Genomic DNA, 21,652 nt, shown 5'->3' on the forward strand with positions numbered 1-21,652 from the left:
CCTTGGAGACTAGGACGCGGAACAATGGCTTTAAACTACAAGAAAGGAGATTCCATCTGAACATGAGGAAGAACTTCCTGAATGTGAGAGCCGTTCAGCAGTGGAACTCTCTGCCATGGAGTGTGGTAGAGGCCCCTTAGAATCATAGAATTATAGAATCAAAGAGTTGGAGGAGACCTCATGGGCCATCCAGTCCAACCCCCTGCCAAGAAGCAGGAATATTGCATTCAAATCACCCCTGACAGATGGCCATCCAGCCTCTGTTTAAAAGCTTCCAAAGAAGGAGCCTCTTCTTCCTTCTTTGGAAGCTTTTAAACAGAGGCTGGATGGCCATCTGTCAGGAGTGCTTTGAATGCAATATTCCTTCTTGGCAGGGGGTTGGACTGGATGGCCCATGAGGTCTATGGCAAGCATCCTCAGAGGTAGTGAGGTCTGTTGGAACTAGGATTCTATGAATGCAACTCTATGATCCTATGAATGCATTAAAGTTGGGACAGAATTAAATTAATTCCATGGAATCACTATTTGCAAGGCATTCGTATGTTTCAGAAGGCATTTTCTGCTACTTTTTCCTTGAAGCGTAGGACTAGGAGTGGGGAGAATTAGGCATAGTGTGAGCTCTAATTTTGGAACAGTTTGGACTACAACTTCCAGAACATGTTTCTGGAGGTTGAGGTCTAAAAAATGAAAACACATTCACATCACCTTTGATGCGGAGCCCCAGTGGCGCACTGGGTTAAACACCTGTGTCGGCAGGACTGAAGACCGACAGGTCACAGGTTCGAATCCAGGGAGAGGCGGATGAGCTTCCTCTATCAGCTTCAGCTCTTCATGCGGGGACATGAGAGAAGCCTCCCACAACGATGATAAAAACATCAAATCATCCGGGTGTCCCCTGGGCAACGTCCTTGCAGACGGCCAATTCTCTCACAGCAGAAGCAACTTGCAGTTTCTCAGGTCGCTCCTGATGCGACAAAACAAAACAAAAAACCTATGATGATCACTTTCCTTCTTCCCCTTCTCCAGGTGATGTTTTCTTGTTGCCAACGCAGGATGAAAAGCACCCATTGGTGTACGGGGTGTTTTCTACACTGGGGTGAGCAGATCCAGTTAACCTTTTTTAGAGGCAAGGTGGGGTGGCCCATCCATCTGTTCACAGGCCCCGAGTCCTGTTGCCTCACGCATTTGTCTCTCTCTTCTGCAAGGTCTGTGTTCCGTGGTTCGGCAGTCTGTGTTTACTCCATGGCTGATATACGCACAGTTTTCAATGGGCCCTTTGCCCACAAGGAGGGACACAACTACCAGTGGGGCTCATACACAGGACGTGTGCCCTACCCTCGCCCTGGAGCTGTGAGTGATGTCTTCTTCTCCAGTGTTTAGATTTCATGTCCTGACCCTTTGTGTTCCGTTTCCCTAAGTAAGCTCCATGAGATCTTTCCTTACATTTAACCCTGGTTTGAAGTAAACATAATAATAATAATAATAATAATAATAATAATAATAATAATTTATTTATATACCGCTCTATCTCCCTGAGGGGACTCAGAGCAGTTCCCAGGTAAAAATCACAGAAGATACAAAGTAAAAACAACATAACCATAAGATTAACAAAACAAAATATGCATAAAAATTGTCGCCATAACACACATATATTAGAAGTAATCCTGCCTATTCAAGGCAATTGAAAAAATTTTTAAAGGCCAGGCCAAGATTTGTGCAAGCCCAAAAATTCTAGGGGGCCCGGGAATTAAAAAGCAATGCTATGGCAGGCAACAATAATATTAGGTACGGGTCTGTGGCTGTTCATTCCGGGGCCGAGTAGAGGAAATGATCTGGGTAATTGGTAGGAAGAATAAGGCCGTATTCGGCAATGTGTAGGGCTGAGTTAGAACTGACCATTTTCAAAGGCTTGTTGAAACCACCAGGTCTTCAAGCTCTTATGAAAGGAGGAAAGGGATGGGGCCTGTCTTATTTCCCTTGGAAGAACGTTCCAGAGGCAGGGGGGCCACCACTGAGAAGGCCCTCTCTCTCGTCCCCACCAACCGTGCATGAGATGATAGTGGGACCGAGAGAAGGGCCTTCCCGGAAGATCTTAAAGTTCGCGCCGGTTCATAGAAGGAGATGTGATTGCGGAGATAGGCAGGGCCCGCACCATTGCATCCCCTTTCCATTCTGGATGAAGCGGACTGAAAAATAAATACAAAAGCAAAGAAGAAGAAGAACTTTATTTTTCTACCCCGCCTCCATCTCCCCGAAGGGACTTGGGGCAGCTTATATGGGGACCAAGCCCAGGCTGAATACAATTAAAATAAAGCAATAACAATTAAAACAGCATAAAACAACATAACAAAAATAGCTAGCAACAACAATAACAGCAGACTAATTTTGGAGAAGGGAGGAAAACCACTACGTGAACTAGTTAAAAGATAAAATGGTTTAGTAAGGTAGATGACCATGTATTAAGGCATAGGAAAAAATCATGGAAACAGAGCAAATTAACAGGATCAGTTAATATAATATAATATAGGATATCAGATTGAATGACAATTCAAGTCATAATACAGGGCATTTGTCATAGGAGTCGTCAATCGAAAGCACAACGAAACATCCACGTCTTTAATTCCTTACGGCATGTGGTTAAGGAGGGTGCCAGCCTAATCTCCCTGAGACAGGGAGCCACCACTGAGAATGCCCTCTCTCTCGTCCCCACCAACTGTGTCTGAGATAGGAGTGGGAGTGAGAGAAAGGCATCCCCGGAAGATCTTAAGGACCGCGTGGGCTCATAAGGGAGGAGGCGGTCGCGCAGATAGGCAGGTCCTGAACATTTAGAGCTTTTTAGGTGATAACCTGCACCTTGTATTTGGACCGGAAACTTATCGGCAGCCAGTGGAGCTGTTTAAACAGGAGGGTTGACTGCTCTCTGTAACTTGCTCCAGTTAACAATCTGGCCGCCGATCTTTGCACCAGCTGTAGTTTCCGAACAATCTTCAAGGGCAGCCCAGCGTAGAGTGCATTACAGTAGTCTAATCTTGAGGTAACTAAGGCATGGACCACCATAATCAAATCAGACTTCTGAGCCAGACTCCTGATTGTTTGCCCTTCCCCTTCAAGGTTAAATACAAATATAGCCCAATCTCTGTTTCTGAAGATCTTTTATCCACCAATTTATTTACTCAATTATTCACTTATGGTCTCCTGTATATCCCAAACACTATATTTTAACTGGAAAAGTTATGCTGGAATATAGCCCTTGGGGTCTCTTCCAACTCCTTAGGACATTTTTGATGGGTGGGCATCTGTTGAGAGAGATCGGATGGTGCCTTCATGGCAGGATGGAGCTGGGCCTCATGGCCCTTGGGGAGTCTTCCAAGTCTATGATTCTATGGAAGTCTTGAAACAGAGGCTGGATGGCCATCTGTCGAGAGGGATGAATGATGTCTTCCTGTCTGTTCTCTACTATTACTTGAGCAGCCATGGATTTTGGTATCAATAGGATTCCTGGAACCATACCCTGAGACAACAAGGGACCATATTGCTAACCCTGGGTCCTGCCTTCTGTTTCAGTGCCCAGGAGGAACCTTTACGCCAGGGCTCCGCTCCACCCGTGAGTTTCCTGATGACCTGGTGACCTTTGTGCGTGCCCACCCCTTGATGTACAACGCCGTCTACCCACTGCAGCGCCGACCCCTGCTGGTGAGGACCAATGTGCCCTACAGCTTCACCACGTTGGCTGTTGACCTGGTGGACGCCGTGGACGGGCGCTACGAGGTCCTCTTTCTTGGCACTGGTATGTCTAGAGACACGGGTCTTGCTTTCCAGCTGCAGGAGGGTACAAGCGAGGAACCAAATCCTGCTGGGCCAGTGCCTGCTTTCTGCAAATATTTATCTTCTTCCACTTCTTCCACTTCTTCCACTTTTAATTCAAATGGGCAAAATGTTGTCACATTCACCCAGGCTAGCTGGGAGTCACTGAGCTTGTGTTACCCCGAGCTGCAGAGCCTCGCTTATCTGGCACCCATGCGGATTGGTAGATGCTGATAAATAAAGTTTCGGGTACCTTGAGAGTACAGACAGTCCTCAAGTTACAAACATCCAACTTACAAAGAACTCCTATTTAAGAACAGGGGTGAGCCAACAGGAAGTTGTCAGGAAAAGACAAGATGGAGTAGAAGACAGGGGACTCTCTGTCAAATTCAGTACTTCATTGCTCATTAGCAGATTAAATGATTATTTTTATAGTGGTCATGTTGGCTGGGGGATTCTGGGAGTTGTAGTTTCCAAAAAGAAACTTTCCGCAACTCTGCTCAAGCCTTTGAAGTAAACCCTAGAAGAATAAAAAGGCCTTTGCAGCACATTTAGTGGCTCCTTCACTGTAGAAGTCGGATGTAGTGATCTGAAGGTTAACAGACAGCATTAATATTAGTCATCTCTCCATGTTTGCAGTTTTGACTTTTTCCTTCCCTCCTTTTCTTTCCCTTCTTCCTTCCTTCTCGACCTGTTTCTTTCCTCCCTTCCTTTGCTCTTTGGTTCCATCTTCCTTGTCTCTTCCCTTCCTTCCTTCCCTCCCTCTTTCTCTCTTTCGTTCCTTCTCTCCTTCCTTCCTTCCTTCCTTCCTTCCTTCCTTCCTTCTCTCTCTCTTTCCTTTCACTTTTTTAAATTTCCTTCTCTCCTTCCTTCCTTCTCTACCTTCCTTTCTGTCCTTTCTTCTCTCCTTCCTTCCTTCTCTCCCTCCTTCTCTCCTTCCGTCCTTCCTTCCTTCCTTCCTTCCCCCTTTCTGTGTTTATGTGTTTTGTGTGTGTATATGCATATATGTGTGTATATATTTGTGTATATATGTGGTTTTGCGCATGCGTTGTAATGTAAATTTTGTTTTTTGGCTTTTTAAGTCTCTTCCGCTGTGTTTTTCAGGGTTTTTATGAGTGATGGACACTCGTTGGCCTGATAGGTGTATTGTGTCCAAATTTGGTGTCAATTCGTCCAGGGGGTTCTGTGTGGGAAATTTGCCCCAATTCTGTTGTTGGTGGGGTTCAGAACGCTCTTTGATTGTAGGTGAACTATAAATCCCAGTAACTGCAACTCCCAAATGTCAAGGTCTATTTCCCCGAAGCTCCATCTGTGTTCATATTTGGGCAAATGGACTATTAGTGCCAAGTTTGGTCCAGATCCATCATTGTTTGAGTCCACAGTGCTCTCTGGATATAGGTGAACTACGTCTCCCAAAGTCAAGGTCAATGCCCACCAAACCCTTCTAATGTTTTCTGTTGGTCATGGGAGTTCTGTGTGCCAAGATAGGTTCAGTTCCTTCATTGGTGGAGTTCAGAATGCTCTTTGATTGTAGGTGAACTATAAATCACAGCAACTATAACTCCCAAGTGACAAAATAATTTTTTTTGAGTGATTGTCATTCCTTGGGTTAGTAGGTGTCATGTGGCCAAATTTGGTGGCAATTCGTCCAGTGGTTTTTGAGTTCTGTTAATCCCACAAACTAACATTACAGTTTTATTTATATAGATTGGAATAGGATGCTCCTTAAAGAGCGTATGTGTATGTGTTTGTGTATGTCACAGGGAGATAGAGAGCCTGTATATATCTCAGTGTGTTTTTTCCTCAGGGAAGGTGGACTTTGCCGTTCATGCCAAGTTCTTTTTTTTTTCCAGACCAGGGCACAGTTCAGAAGGTTATTGTGCTGCCAAAGGAGCAAGGAGTCTTGGAAGAACTGACCCTGGAGGAGGTTGAGGTGTTTCGAGTGAGTGAGCAAGTCACCCAAATCCTTATTGCTGACCCAAAACACTTCCCATTTGTGTCCCTCTCATGTTCCTTTCCCCCTTTTGCCCTGCAGGTTCCCGCTCCAGTGAAGACTCTATGGATATCCTCTAAACGGGTATGTTTTTGTTTACGGTTAGAGCAGGGGAAAGATATTTTGGATGGTGGCTGTCACAATCCACCAACCATGTTGGAAGCTGCAGTGGGGAAAAAAAGTTCTACCAAGCTCTGGTTGGGATATAGATCAGGTGTTTTGGACTTCAACTCCCACAATTAATAATAATAATAATAATAATAATAATAATGATACTTTATTTATACCCCGTCACCATCTCCCCAAGGGGACTCGGGGCGGCTTACATGAGGCCAAGCCCAACAATACATAAATAAAAACAAAACAGCAAGCAAATAAAACAATACAATTAATATAACTCACATACTCATGACACACAATTTTTAAAAACCTTATGGCTGGGCCAAATGTAATAAATTAAACATTTTAAAATAAACACTGGGCGTGAACAGAGGTAGGAGGTATCTAAGCAGGAGGGTTTTAAAAGATAATGTAGGGAGACCAACCCAATAGGTAATTAAAGTGCTTCTGAGGACATTTTGCAGGGAGTTAATCAGAGCAGGGCATTGTTTCCTTTATTCTGGGAAGGCACACTGGAACAGCCACATTTTCAGGCTCCTCCTAAAGACTGCCAGTGTGGGGGCTTGTCTAATATCCTTGGGGAGTGAGTTCCAGAGTTGGGGGGCCACCATAGAGAAGGCCATCTCCCTCATCGCCACCAATCGCACCTGCAAAGGGGGCGGGAGCGCGAGCAGGGACTCTCCAGATGGTCGAAGAGATTGCCTGGGTTCGTACACAGAAATGCGGTCACGCAGGTAGGCGGGTCCCAAACCATTCAGGGTTTTGTAGGTAAGAACCCGCACCTTGAATTGGGACTGGAAAATGAATGGCAGCCAATGGAGCTCCTTAAACAGGGGGGTAGACTGCTCCATGTAAGTCGCTCCAGTTAGTAACCTGGCTGCCGCCTACTGGACCAATTGAAATTTCCAAGCCGTCTTCAAGGGCAGCCCCACATAGAGTGCATTACAGTAATCCAATCTGGAGGTGATTAATGCGTGGACCACCATGGCTAGATCTGACTTCACGAGGTACTCAAGCTGGCGCACGAGTTTTAATTGTGTGAAGGCCCTCCCAGCCACCGCCGATGCCTGGACTTGAAGCGTCAGTGATGACTCTAGGAGGACACCCAAGCTGCAGACCTGTGACTTCAGGGGGAATGCAACCCCGTCAAGCACAGGTTGCCACCCTATACCCTGATCCGGCTTACGATCGACCTGGAGGACCTCTGTCTTGTCGGGATCGATCCTCAGCTTATTCATCCTCATCCAGACGGCCACAGCGGCCAGGCATTCATCCAATACCCAAGGGACTTGCTTGGAATTAGATGGAAAGGAGTAGTAGAGTTCGGCGTCATCCGCGTAGAGATGGCACTCAACTCCAAAACTCCGGATGACCTCTCCCGGCGGTTTCATGTAGATGTTAAAAAGCATGGGGGACCATCTGGGAATGGCCCTCCAAGAAGACTGTTAGGAATTGTGGGAGATGCAGTTCAAAACACCTGGAGGGCCAAAGTTTGCCCATGCCTGATATAGATAAACACTCTGAAGGTTGCTTTTTTAAGGGGGACGGAGTACCAGGCCCACTGTGGGGGAAATAGCAAAAAACACACTGGGTTCAGTCCAGTCATTTTGCCCTCTTTCCTTTGTAGCAACAGCTGTATGTCTCCTCAGATGTGGGGGTCTCCCAGCTGAGTCTGCATCGGTGCCGTGAGTACGGAGAAGCGTGTGCCGACTGCTGCCTGGCCCGGGACCCCTACTGTGCCTGGGATGGCCAACGCTGCACCCGCTACAGCCACACCGCTAAAAGGTGAGGCCATTGAATCGTAATGTTGGAAGGGACCCCAAGGGCCATCCAGACCAACCCACTTCTGCCATGCATGAAGACATTAACAAAGCACTCTTGACAGATGGCCAACTTTTACCTATTGCTTAAGTGGAATCTATTTTCCTTCAATTTGCATCCGTTGCTCCATCTCTTTGGAAAGTTTAAAAGCTTCCAAAGAAGAAGCCTCTACCATACTCCGGGGCAGAGAGTTCCATGGCTGAACAGCTCTCACAGTCAGGAAGTTCTTCCTCATGTTCAGATGGAATCTCCTTTCTTGTAGTTTGAAGCCATTGTTCTGTGTCCTAGTCTCCAGGGAAGCAGAAAACAAGACTGCTCCCTCCTCCCTATGACTTCCTCTCACATATTTATAAATAGTTATCATGCCTCCTCTCAGCCTTCTCTTCTTCGGGCTAAACATGCCCAGCTCTTTAAGCCACTCCTCATAGGGCTTGTTCTCCAGACCCTTGATCATTTTAGTCCTCCTCCTCTGGACACATTCCAGCTTGTCAATATCTCTCATAGCAACGCCAAGCGTTGCTTTGCTTGCTTGCAGCTTGGTGTGAATGTCTTACGGTCTGATTGGGAAGAGATCTTTGGGTGGGAATGGGAGTGAACCTATTGATCTTTTGCTTCCCATCCAGGAGGAGCCGGCGCCAAGACATCAAGCACGGTGATCCTCTGCGGCAGTGCCGAGGATTTAACGCCAAGGGTAAGCCTCTTCTCCTTACTTACTTACTTAGGCGATCCCTCGTTGTCCGAGTAGGATAGTCTTCCAAGTTCAGTGTACTTGATTGATTATATATGCCTGATTACTTAAGCGATCCCTCGCTGTCCGAGTAGTATGATCCTCCAGGGTGGGTCCCTAGGTGACTGTGGAGCCCTATTCTTGACCTGCATCTTCTCCCGCAGTGAGAGCATTGGTTTCCAGGTGGAAGGCGGTCCTGCTTGGGGTTGGCTTGATGTGCCTTCCTCTTGGCATGTTTCTCTTTCGCCCTCTATTCGTGCTTCTTCAAATTCTGCAGCACTTCTGGTCACAGCTGATCTCCAGCTGGGACGCTCAAGGGCCAGGGTTTCCCAGTTCTCAGTGTCTATGCCAGAGTTTTTAAGGTTGGTTTGAGCCTCTCCTCCACCGCCCCGAGAATAACCCTTATTCGTATTCTTGCTTAACAAACGTTGCATTTCTCCCTTATTCAGAACATTGGAATTATTTGGCAAGTCTTAGAAGGACAGTGCAAAAAAAAGAAGGAAATAAGCCTCCTCTGGGGATGAAAAGGCAAAGGCGAGCTGTGTTCCATTACAAAAGCAGGAGAGGAAAGGTTATCCCAGCTCTCCAGAGCAGAGCAATGCCTGCTCAGCACTCCGGGTGGGAAAACACACATCAGCACTTCTACAAGGAAGATAGTGTAATAAAGGTTGCAAGGAAACCTTGTGTAGTTTGTTTGTAATGACATAAAAAGCAGCTCTGCTGCCGAATGAAGATGACAATGTGAGAAGAGACCAATTGGATTAGACTGAAGCCCCTCTTCTTGCCTCTGGGAAGCCTCCAGGCGCAGCTTAAACATGAAAGCACACTTCCCTTGTTTTCTCCCACAAGCTGGCATCCATAGGCATACATCTTCTCATAGCAGAGACTTCACAGTTCCACCATGATGGATAGCCATTGAGAGATTCAGCCTCCAAGAATATGCCAGTCCTTTTTTTTAATATATGAAAACAAGAGTTCAGAAAAAGTCATTTGGGAGAAGGAAAAACCAAAGGATCCCAGAACGCCGCAGCTTGTAATATATTGCCACTAGCTATGTCAGTAGGGGTTTTTTAGAGGTTGAGAGAGGTTCTCAAAGAAAGAAAAAGAAACTTCCAAGCTCCTCTAGTAGCAAATCTCCACAGTTTAATAAATAATAATAAAATAAAACTTTATTTATATACTGCTCTATCACCCCGTGGGGGACTCAGGGCGGTTTCCAAGTAACATCACCAAAGCATACAGAGTAAACAGCATAACATAAAATTAAGAAAACAACATAAGCATAAAAATTATCACAATAACACATATATTAAAAATAATCCTGCCTGTTCAGAGCAATTAAAAGGCCGGGCCAAGGCTAGCACCGGGACTGTCGCGCAGCTGGATTAAGATCACTACTGACGGAAAGGTCATGAGTTCGAAGCCAGCTCGGGTCGACGTGAGCTCCCGACCAAAATTGTTTAGCTTGTTGTCGACCTTTGCAACCCGAAAGACAGTTGCATCTGTCAAGTAGGAAAATTAGGTACCACTTTGTGGGGAGGCTAAATTAACTGCTTTACGAGGCAATAAAAATCTCCAGGAAGAATGCAAGTATGCAAAGAATGAGGAAGCAACAGCTTCCCTGGTGGCCAGAAGCTGGAAAGTTAATAACCTCTAAGTGTCTATGTTGTGTGTCTATGGCATTGAATGTTTGCCATGTATATGTACATTGTAATCTGCCCTGAGTCCCCTGCAGGATGAGAAGAGCGGAATATAAATTCTGTAAATAATAATAATAATAATAATAATAATAATGCAAACTCAAAATATGAGTGGGCCGGGAAGTAATTACAGTGCTATAACAGGCTAACAACAATAGCAGGTCTGTGGCTGCTCATTTCCAGGGCCTATTAGAGGGATGACCAAGGTAATAGGTAGGAAGTATAATGTTTGGGGCTGGGCTAAAGGTTTGTTGCATTCTCAAAGGTTTGTTGAAACCACCAGGTCTTCAAGCTCTTACGAAAGGAGGGGAGGGATGGGGCCTATCTTATTTCCCTTGGAAGGACATTCCAGAGGTAGGGGGCCACCACCGAGAAGGCCCTCTCTCTCGTCCCCACCAATCGTACTTGTGACGGCGGTGGGAGTGAAAGGAAGACCTCCCCGGAAGATCTTAGAGTTCACGCTGGTTCATAGAAGGAGATGCAATTGCGGAGATAATAATATTAATAATTATTATTAATATTAGGTTCTTGTGGGTTTTCTCGGGCTATAGAGCCATGTTCTAGAGGCATTTCTCCTGACGTTTCGCCTGCATCTATGGCAAGCATCCTCAGAGGTTGAGAAGGTCTGTTGGAAGTAGGAAAAATGGGTTTATATATCTGTGGAATGGCTGGGGTGGGGCAAGGAGCTCTTCCCTGCTGCAGTTAGGTGTGAATGTTTAGCTGATCACCTTCATTAGTATTTGAAGGCCTGCCTGAGTCTGGGAAAATCTTTTGCTGGGAGGTGTTAATCTGTGCCTGGTTTTTTCCCCTCTGTTGTTTAGCTGTTATAATTTTAGAGTTTTTTAATACTGGTAGCCAGATTTTGTTCATTTTCATGGTCTCTTCCTTTCTGTTGAAATTGTCCACATGCTTGTGGATTTCAATGGCTTCTCTGTGTAGTCTGACATGGTGGTTGTTAAGAGTGGTTCAGCATTTCTGTGTTCTCAACTAATATGCTGTGTCCAGGTTGGTTCATCAGGTGCTCTGCTATGGCTGACTTCTCAGGTTGAAGTACTCTGCAGTGCCTTTCCTGTTCCTTGATTCGTGTTTGGGCAATGCTGCATTTGGTGGTCCCTGTGTAGACTTGTCCACAGCTGCATGGTATACAGTAGACTCCTGCAGAAGTGAGAGGGTCCCTCTTGTCCTTTGCTGAACGTAGCATTTGTTGGATTTTCTTGGTGGGTCTGTAGGTAGTTTGTATGTTGTGTTTTCTCATCATGACCATCTGCACAGGGTTCCATACTTCGCACTTTAACAACACAACTGTTCAATGCTAAGGCTTCCTGCCAAAATGGAACTGTACAGGAGAGTCTACTGAAGAAGCCAGTACCTGCCACATACCAGTACTGCCATCTCTTGAGGAGTTACGAAAGTGGAGGCGTTACTTTTCATTCAACCCTTGTAATGCCAGCTTCTGCCTAAGGAGCTCTATTTTTCAGAAAGATTGGTCTGTGAAAGAGAGCATATTGGAGGAAACTATTGGTATGGGACTAGGCCAGTTGATGAGTCATTTATCCTGATGCAAGAGTTTCCTTTTGCATCCTTGCCTCTTGCAAACAGGGAATTACATTTCAGTAATTTTAGATTAGTCAGGAACATCTTGTAGCCTGGGATTTTGCATCTCCTGTGCTGCTTCCCAGGAAGGATTTGCTGTGACGTCGGTTACAATGAGTGTGTCCTATAAAACGTTGAGGCTGGCAGTTAAGAGGATAAACTAAAATGATGCATAATTCAGTTTAAATCATGCCCTCTTGCTTCACTGAATACATGTGGTTTTGCACGTTCAGTAGAGAATGGCCTGCCTTGTTTTACCCTGCCTTTATTAGCATAGCATAATCATTTCCTAACCAGATCAGACTCACTCACTCTTGGAGCCTTTACCAGGTCTTAAACCACTTTTGCTGAGTAAGACTTTGCAGTTTCCTTGCTTTCCTTCTCACTGGGGCAACGGCATACATATATGGGGCTTAGTCATCTTAGGCAGACAACCCCCTCCTCTCTTTTCCCATTATTTTGGCAGCCAGTTTGGGTTTGTTTTGATCCTGGGAGAGGATTAATAGAACCTAGTGACTGAAGCTTTCCAGTTAACACGTGGTGCTGATACCACTTGCCATTTTCGGCACTTCAAAGGATAGGGTTGTGTCAGAGACTAGAAATTCTCCAAGTCATCTGTTTGGATGCTCCTCTTTTCATCCGTTAAAGAGATATTTTCATGCACTTTTTTCAAGGCGCTGAGATGCCAAGCTGCTTTCTCTTCTGTGTGCCTAAAATGCAAGATGGTTTTGTTTGATGCTTCTTTAAAAGCTCAAGGCACTATCCCTACATGTTCTTTTGCTTTGTGAGGTGTACTAGTATTAGTAGTGTGCTGGTACGTCTGTACCAGGAACTCCAACTTTATTTTCTTTCTGTTAAGTGTTTGCATGCATTCCAACGTTTCAGGGATTCTGCAAAAAGGTGGCTTCCTTTGGTTTGCAGTCATAGGACAAGCCACCTGTCTATCATTAAGTTTGGATCCGCCCCTTCTCCCAGGGACATGGGAAGGGAAGGGAACCATTTTAGTTAGTCTTACAGAAGAAAACTAAGCTATAGGACAGTGGTTCTCAACCTTCCTAATGTCGTGACCCCTTAATACAGTTTCTCATGTTGTGGGGACCCCCAAACATTTTTTTTCCATTGCTACGTCAACTACTATTTTGCTACTATTATGAATTGTAATGTAAATATCTTATATGGAGGATGTATTTTCATTCACTGGACTAAATTGGCAAAATACCCAATATACCCAAATTTGAACACTGGTGGGGTTGAGGGGGATTGATTTTGTCATTTGGAAGTTGTAGTTGCTGACATTTATAGTTCACCTACAATCAAAGAGCATTCTGAACTCCTCCAACAATGGAACTGAACCAAACTTGGCACACAGAATTCCCATGACCAACAGAAAATACTGGAAGGATTTGAGGGGCATTGACCTTGAGTTTTGGAGTTGTAGTTCACCTACATCCAGAGAGCACTGTGGACTCAAACAATGATGGATCTGGATGAAACTTGGCAGGGATACTCATTATGCACAAATGTGAACACTGGGAAAACAGACCTTGGCATTTGGGAGTTGTAGTTGCTGGAATTTATAGTTCACCTACAATCAAAGAGCATTCTGAACCCCACCAATGAATTGGGCCAAACTTCCCACACCGAATCCTCATGACCAACAAAAAATACTGTGTTTTCTGATGGTCTTTGGCGACCCCTCTGACATCCCCTCATAACCCCCCCCCAGGGGTCCTGACCCCCAGGTTGAGAAACACTGCTATAGGACGTGGAGTAGCTTCACCCGCAGAAAAGCTTCACTTCTTAAGAATTCCAGGGAATTCCGGGGGAAAACAGTCCCAAAGCTCTGGCAGAGAGCTCACAGCCTCTCAGCTTTACAGCATCTGAGGGAAACAGCCCTAAAGTCTCTAAGAAATTCCAGAGGGAAAACAGCTTTCAGACCCAAAGAACTCCAGCTGGAGAATCTGCAAGCCTTTGCTGGTAGGTCTACTCGGTGCTCAAGATGCAGTTTGAATCCGGTAGCAGAACCCACCTCAGTAGGGATTAGATTACAGTCAGTCTGGGAGAGGTTAGAAAAGGGTTTTTCTCTAAAGTAAAGGAACAGTTAACGAAGACAGTTGCCTGTCCCTTGTGGACAAGATTAAGGAAGCTACCAGTTGCCTCAAAGCCTTGAAGCATTTGTTTGACTCATTGAAGATTTGAGAAATATCTGTTTGATTCTTCAATAATAAAGGACTTTGTTATACTTTACAAGCCATCTAAAGGCCATTTGTACTGGAAAATCCTTGAGGCCTCTTTCGTGGTGCCCTGGCTTCCCGCTGGGCACAAGGTGCACGTCCTGTTTGAAAAGACAATTATTATAGGCCCAGTGCGTGACAGAACAAGTAGTACAGTGGTGCCTTGCTGCTTCACGGTTCACTTTTCACGGATTCGCTATTTCACGGTTTTTCAATATGGATTTAAGAGCATTTGTCTGTATGGAGAGGCTGCCCCTGTGGATAAAGCCAGAGCCGAGGATTACGTGAGCATCACGTTCAAGGAGGGTTATGTAGTGTTTAAGTGTGTGGGGAGGGTTTATAAAGACTTAAAATAGTGTATCTATATAAATAAAAATGTAATGTTCGTTTGTGTGATTAACAGATCTCAAAAACCACTGGACCAATTGACACCAAATTTGGACACAATACACCTAATGACCTAATTTTTTTTTCCTTCACTCAAAAAAAAAATGATTTTGTCATTTGGGAGTTGTAGTTACTGGTATTTATAGTATAAAGGTAAAGGTAGTCCCCTGACATTAAGTCCAGTCATGTCCGACTCTGGGGTGTGGTGCTCATCTCCATTTCTAAGCCGAAGAGCCAGTGTTGTCCATAGACACCTCCAAGGTCATGTGGCCAGCATGACTGCATGAAGCGCCGTTACCTTCCCGCCGGAGCGGTACCTATTGATCTACTCACATTTGCATGTTTTCGAACTGCTAGGTTGGCAGAAGCTAGGGCTGACAGCGGAAGCTCACGCCGCTCCCCGGAATCAAACCTGCGACCTTTCGATCAACAAGCTCAGCAGCTCAGTGCTTTAACCCACTGTGCCACCTACAATCAAAGAACATTCTGAACTGTACTAATGATGGAATTAAACCAGACTTGGGACACAGAACTCCCATGACCAACAGCAAACACTAGAAGGGTTTAGTGGCCATTGACCTTGAGTTTGGGAGTTGTAGTTCACCTCCATCCAGAGAGCACTTTGGAGTCAAACAATGATGGATCTGGACCAAACTTGGCATGGATATTCCATATGCCCAAATATGAACACAGATGGAGTTTTTGTAAGGTTGAGAGAGTGCAACTTGCCAAAGTCACCCCAGTGATTTACTGAGAGGCCATTTGAATCTAGGTTTCCCAAAATCCTAGTTTAAATAATCAAACCACTACAATACATTGCTTCTCAGAAAGAGGGATGTTTCTGTGTTATTCTAGAATTTAGTGTAGAATTTAGTGCAAGTAACTTGTGTGGAGAATAGGCAGTATGGTTTGGCGACTATGACTGTGAACAACAGGATTAAAATCTTCATTTAACCGTGGGAACCCAACTGGGGCAGTTTTTTCATGGTTACTTCTCTCACTTTTACTGCCATTGGAACTTCGTTTTTCCATCTCCTCTGATTCATTTCCCTTTTCTCACAGTAGAGCAGCAATTACGTGAGCAGATCCAATATGGACTAGAAGGAGGAAGTATCTTCCTGGAGTGTGAACCACGATCTCCTCATACGTCTGTCAAGTGGCTTATGCAAACGGACGATTCTGACAAACGCAAAGTGGTAAGCCCCTCGTCACGTCTCATCTTGGAATGACTCAACTGTAGCCATATTTGGTCTGTGTAGAGGTTAAAATAATCAAAGAGGACAAATACAGAAGCTTGTTTCATTTTAATGCAAGTTGAAACAAAATGGAATTAGTTAGAAAAATTAAAATAGCAAATTGGTAGGATTTCTGGCTGTTGGGAGTTGGAAAATATGCTGTTTCTTTCCCAAAAATTTCCCAGAGATTACTGCAAAATTACTTGAGATTATAGAGGTCACATGATTATTTAGAGACACCGAAGTTTTGGGGGGTTGGAACAGAACCTGGGAGATGTAATGTTTACCATTTGGGGCAAGTTTATATTTCATACCTGTTTATTATTGAGCTATACATACTTTTGTATTTGTGGATATAGATTACTTTGGTGCCATTTGGGGCAGGCAGCTGCTGTTAGCCTGACTTACCTAGGATCACAGACCCCTAAGAGTTGGGACAGACCAACAGAGCAATCTGATCCCACCCCTTGCCTTGCAGGAACACCCCATCAAAGCACTCCTCTGGAGAACAAGCCCTATGAGGAGCGGCTTAAGGAGCTGGGCATGTTTAGCCTGAAGAAGAGAAGGCTGAGAGGAGATATGATAGCCATGTATAAATATGTGAGAGGAAGCCACAGGGAGGAGGGAGCATGCCTGTTTTCTGCTTCCCTGGAAACTAGGACGCAAAACAATGGCTTCAAACTACAAGAAAGGAGATTCCATCTGAACACGAGGAAGAACTTCCTGACTGTGAGAGCTGTTCAGCAGTGGAACTCTCTGCCCCGGAGTGTGGTGGAGGCTCCTTCTTTGGAAGCTTTTAAACAGAGGCTGGATGGCCATCTGTCAGGGGTGATTTGAATGCAATATTCCTGCTTCTTGGCAGGGGTTGGACTGGATGGCCCATGAGGTCTCTTCCAACTCTTTGATTCTATGATTCCTGACAGATGGTCATCCAGTCTCTGCTGAAACCCCTCCCGCCCAGCAAAGGAGGCTCCACTATATTTCTAGGAAGCCTATTCCACTGTGAAACAACTTTTATGGCCAGAAAATTCTTCTTAATACAAATATCTTTGGATTGCTGTAAGTTTTTCTGGCTGTATGGTCTTGTTCCGGAAGCATTCTCTCCTGACGTTTCGCCTGCATCTATGGCAGGCATCCTCAGAGGTTGTGAGGCCAGACCAAAAATCTTACAGCAACCCAGTGATTCTGGCCATGAAAGTCTTGAACAATTTCCTGCATTTTGAATGCATTGTTGTGCCCTAGTCTCTAGAGCAGCAGAAAAAAAGCTTGCCCCTCCTCAGTGTGACAACTTTTCAAATACTTAAGTAGGGCTATTATGTCCCCTTTTAGCTTCCTCTTTTCCAAGCTAATCATACCCCGCTCCGGGCCTTTTCTGATAATAATAATATATTAATTGTATTGTTATTTTGTTTATTGCTTGTTGTTTTATTATTGCTTGTTGTTTTAGATGTGTTGTTGGGCTTGGCCTCATGTAAGCCGCCCCGAGTCCCTTGGGGAGATGGTGGCGGGGTATAAATAAAGTATTATTATTATTATTATTATTATTATTATTATTAAGCAGGGAAGAGGTCAAGCCACAGGCACCTTTTGGACCTCACTGAGGGAGAAGCAGTACATTAATGTATCTAGAACAGGGGTTCTCAAACTTTTAAAGCTGCGGAGCACTTTTTGAAGGAAAAGTTTCTTGTGCTGAGCCCCAATAAACGTTTGGACACAGGGACCGCATTGCATTTCAAAATTTGACAGATGGGCAAGTCGCAGATAGATGGAGAATGTTTGTGTGAACTAACGGGGAAAAAAATCCTATGCACAAGACACATACCTTGCTTGCAGTGCAAAGAAAAGGAAAGAAAGAATACAATTAAAATGAAAAAACAATTTTAAACAACATAAACAGTGTTTCAGTGGAAGACCCCCAGGGCCATCTAGACTTTGCAATAATAATAATAATAATAATAATAATAATAATAATAATAATAGCAGCAGAAACTCCAGGAGCCATCCAGTCCAATTTGTTTCTGCCATGCAGTAAAACCACAAATCAAAGCACTCCCAACATATGATCATCCACCATTTGAAATAATAATAGTAATAATAACCATAGGAACAACTCCAGGCACCACTTAGTTCAACCTGCATGAAAAGCAGTCAAAGTACTGGCAAGAAGGCCTTGCAGGCCATGGTGACGGCGGGATGGCCCCATAGGCTCCCTCACAGGCTCACAGGCAGCCAGAAGGTCCCCTTACCAGCTGGAAGGCCATCTCCATTAGTCAGAAGGCTGCCTTGCTAGCAGAAAGACTGTGGTTCCCAACCTCCCTAATGCCGTGACCCCTTAATACAGTCCCTCATGTTGTGGTGACCCCCAACCATAATATTGTTTTCGTTGCTACTTCATAACAGTCATTTTCCTACTGTTACAAATCATAATGTAAATATCTGATATGCAAGATGTATTTTCATTCACTGGACCAAACTGGGCACAAATACCCAATGCAACCACATGTAAATGCTAGTGGGGTTGGGGGAGGATTGATTTTGTAATTTGGGAGTTGTAGTTGCTGGGATTTATAGTTCACCTATAATCAAAGAGCATTCTGAACTCCACTAGTGATGGATTTGAACCTAATTTGCCACACAGAACTCCTATGTCCAATGGAAAACACTGGAAGGGTTTGGTGGGTATTCCTTGAGTTTGGGAGTTTTAGTTCACCTATATCCAGAGAGCACTGTGGACTCACACAATGGTGGATCTAGACCAAACTTCGCACAAATACTCAATATGCGCAAATGTGAACACTGGTGAAGCTTGGGGAAAATAGACCTTGCCTTTTGGGAGTTGGAGTTGCTGGGATTTGTAGTTCATTACAATCAAAGAACATTCTGAACTTCAACGATAGAATTGGCTCAAACTTCCCACATGGAATCCCCATTACCATCAGATAATGCTGTGTTTTCTGGTGGTCTTTGGTGACCCCTCTGACAACCCTTCGCGACCCTCAGGGGTCCCGACCTTCAGGTTGAGAAACACTGGCTTACAGGCTGCACTGGTGGCAAGAAAGCCCTCTTGCTGGCAGGAAGACCCCATAGGCCATGCCAGCGGTAGCTGGGCACCACAGGCCACATGCTTCCTAAGCAAGGTGGGGGGTGCCTAAGAGCTCTGTGAAGCAGTTTGAGAACCGCTGATCTAGAAATATACTAAAAACAGCATGTTACCCATTTATCATTCTTTTCTGTTCCAGTTGTCCCGAGATCGTGTGCTGCTACGAACCCCTCAGGGGGTGCTTTTAGGACCCGTGACGCCAGCTGATGGTGGGCTCTACCAATGCATTGGCACCGAGAATCGCTTCCGCCACACTCTCCGCCGCCTCCGTCTGCATGTTCTTCCACGTGCCTTGCTTGAGGGAGCCATGGCCCAAGAACAGACGCCAGCTCTTGGCATTTGCGAGAGCTATTGGCAACAGCTCCACAGGGGCCAGGACACCAGCCGTGGTCGGAGTGGCCGCCAGTCCCACAGCGGTCCTAACCTTTGGGACTTGGAACAGCAGGCCAGTTGGCAAAGAGCATTGCAGCATTCTCTGAACTGGACAGCAGGAAGTGCCCAGCACTCCCAAAGCAGCGGCAGCCTTCGTCGGCACAACCACCACCATCACCACCGCTCCAAGGCATGGACAGGCCACCGGTCCCCCCCTCGAAGCTGAGTGGAGGGGCAAGGGGAGTTGGGGGCACGGAGAAGGGTCTCTTGACCCATGGTTTTTTTTGTGTACAAGAGTGACATTCCAATGGACTCTTCTTCAGAGAGCTAGGTGGATATAGACATGGGGAGAACCTCTCCCTGCATCCTTCACCCCAACCTGAGGGGACAACACTGTTGCTAACAGGGTGTGTTGTGTTGTGTGTCCAGGCTAATTCCAGGGTTTTGCAGGACCAGGGCTCACTGGCTTTTTTCACAGATGTAAATATGAGCAGTGCTGATTCCAGGGGCTTTGGTTTTATAGTCTATTTTTTACAGTGTTCATTCCTCTTTCCCTACAGCAGGAAATTGGTGTGGCTTCCTTCAACATTTTTAACCCCATGATTTTATTAACTCTGTATTGCAGGAACTGATTGCAGAAAATAAAAAAGTGCTGACTTCTTTTCTAAACAAAATGTCAAAGGCCTGATTCTTGTGGATGAATGTCCTGCTGAGAATAGTGAATGACATTATCAGCCAAAGATTTTTTTTTAAAAAAATGTAGTTTGAGCTAACATAAATCTTGACTATAGCTGAAAGCATTAAACCAAACTTCAGTGGAAGTGGAAAGCTCCGTACTTTTTTTTTTGTGGCCAAATGAGCAAATATAGCCAACGTATATGAAGCTTCTCTCAATCAAGCTACAGTTGATTGTGTATCCATTGCCATTCTAGCTGAAACACAACAATCAGCAATAGTGTGCAGCTCCTGGGGGTCACTTCCAGTGGTGGTTACAGCAGTGATGTCTCTTAGAATGAATGCATTTTTCTCTGTACATTGGAAACATTTTCTCCTGTGCCTTTGTATATCTACTGTTTTGTTCAGGAGGGGGCTGGAACATCTGACAGTCTTATATTTACTAGTGAGTTTAGTTTCTCCACTTTTCCCACTCTGATTGGAGAAGAGAGACCCTCTACTTGACTAGGTGCTTTCCTCCAGTCACTGGCAGAAGTTGTGTTTAAAGGAATGGGTGGATGACAATTCCTAGTATTCTTCATTGCACACTATGCTGCTGAGAGGTGGTTTGTTATCATCAACACAATACATGCTTTGCATACCTGACGCTTTTAATTTTCACATAGCTGACTTTGGTGGAAAGTACTGGCAACTTTGCAATTTTTTAAAGCCACTGAAACCTGAGACTGTCACTTGCTAGTAGCAGTAGACTTCATATATTCATATCAGAGTGTAAGCTAGTGTGCACTGAATGAGGAAGGCTCTTCTGACACTCTTCCCAGGCCACCTGAGATTTTGTTATCTGGAAGAAGCTACTGGGAGTTATACAGGGTGAGGCAGCATAACTTCCTTTTCTCAAAACTTAATAAAACCCATTGTATGAATCAGAAAAAAATATATAAGTAAGTGCATACCTAAAGGAGCCCCCGGTGGCGCAGTGGGTTAAACCCCTGTGCCGGCAGGACTGAAGACCGACAGGTCGCAGGTTCGAATCTGGGGAGAGGTGGATGAGCTCCCTCTATCAGCTCCAGCTCCTCATGCGGGGACATGAGAGAAGCCTCCCACAAGGATGATAAAAACATCAAATCATCCAGGCGTCCCCTGGGCAACGTCCTTGCAGACGACCAATTCTCTCACACCAGGAGTCACTCCTGACATGACAAAAAAACCCTAAAGTTTGGTTTTACGTAGTTTTGAAGATCAAATTAGGTAGGTGACGTCCCCCATTCTCCATACACTGATGTTGGCGTTTGTCATGACTCTTGCCAGCATAGCAAGCGTTATGTTGGCAATGTCTTCCTGAATGTTGGTCTTCAAATGTTGTAGGGTCCTTGGACGGTTCACATAAACATGGGATTTCAAAAAACCCCATAGAAAAAAAATCACAAGGGGCCAAATCTGGAGAGCGGGCCGGCACTCCAAATCCGCTCGAAAAGTATGCCTCAACGGCAAAAGCACGCTCCTCGCTGTTCCAACGCATGATGGCAGCTGAAACAAGACAAATCAGCAATTTCTTCCTGGATGTTGGTCTTCAAATCTTGTAGGGTCCTTGGACAGTTCTCAGAAACACAGGATTTCAAAAAAACCCATAGAATAAAACCACAAGGGGCCAAATCTGGAGAGCGGGCCGGCCACTCCAAATCCGCTCGAAAAGTAGGCCTCAATAGCAAAAGCACACTCCTCGCTGTTCCAACGCATGATGGCGACTGAATTGTGTCGGGACAAAACTTTATACCCCCGCCTCTCAAACAAGACCACTAGCGCTCCGCTATGTCTTCAACCGACTGAATGGTGCACATTTTAAAAAAGGAAGTTATACTGCCTCACCCTGTACAACCTGGCAATTTCCTAT

General features: G+C 45.1%; 1 protein-coding gene across 3 annotated transcripts in view; it reads left to right on the plus strand.

Moving 5' to 3' along the window:
* Positions 1 to 19,760, plus strand: part of LOC132765475 (semaphorin-3F-like) — a 73,169-nt gene extending 53,409 nt beyond the window's left edge. For 2 of the 3 annotated variants that reach the window (XM_067464166.1, XM_067464167.1), the window contains exons 10-18: positions 1,027 to 1,096; positions 1,206 to 1,350; positions 3,565 to 3,787; positions 5,658 to 5,746; positions 5,840 to 5,881; positions 7,545 to 7,702; positions 8,362 to 8,429; positions 15,442 to 15,575; positions 18,854 to 19,760. In XM_067464166.1, coding sequence (XP_067320267.1) covers positions 1,027 to 1,096; positions 1,206 to 1,350; positions 3,565 to 3,787; positions 5,658 to 5,746; positions 5,840 to 5,881; positions 7,545 to 7,702; positions 8,362 to 8,429; positions 15,442 to 15,575; positions 18,854 to 19,312 — 1,388 coding nt within the window. In that variant the 3' untranslated portion in view covers positions 19,313 to 19,760. The remainder of the gene's footprint in view (positions 1 to 1,026; positions 1,097 to 1,205; positions 1,351 to 3,564; positions 3,788 to 5,657; positions 5,747 to 5,839; positions 5,882 to 7,544; positions 7,703 to 8,361; positions 8,430 to 15,441; positions 15,576 to 18,853) is intronic. The other variant, XM_067464168.1, reaches the window with a different exon arrangement.
* Positions 19,761 to 21,652: the final 1,892 nt, after the last annotated feature.

Source organism: Anolis sagrei, chromosome 2, assembly GCF_037176765.1.
Source record: "Anolis sagrei isolate rAnoSag1 chromosome 2, rAnoSag1.mat, whole genome shotgun sequence".
NCBI classification, from domain to species: Eukaryota; Metazoa; Chordata; class Lepidosauria; order Squamata; family Dactyloidae; genus Anolis; species Anolis sagrei.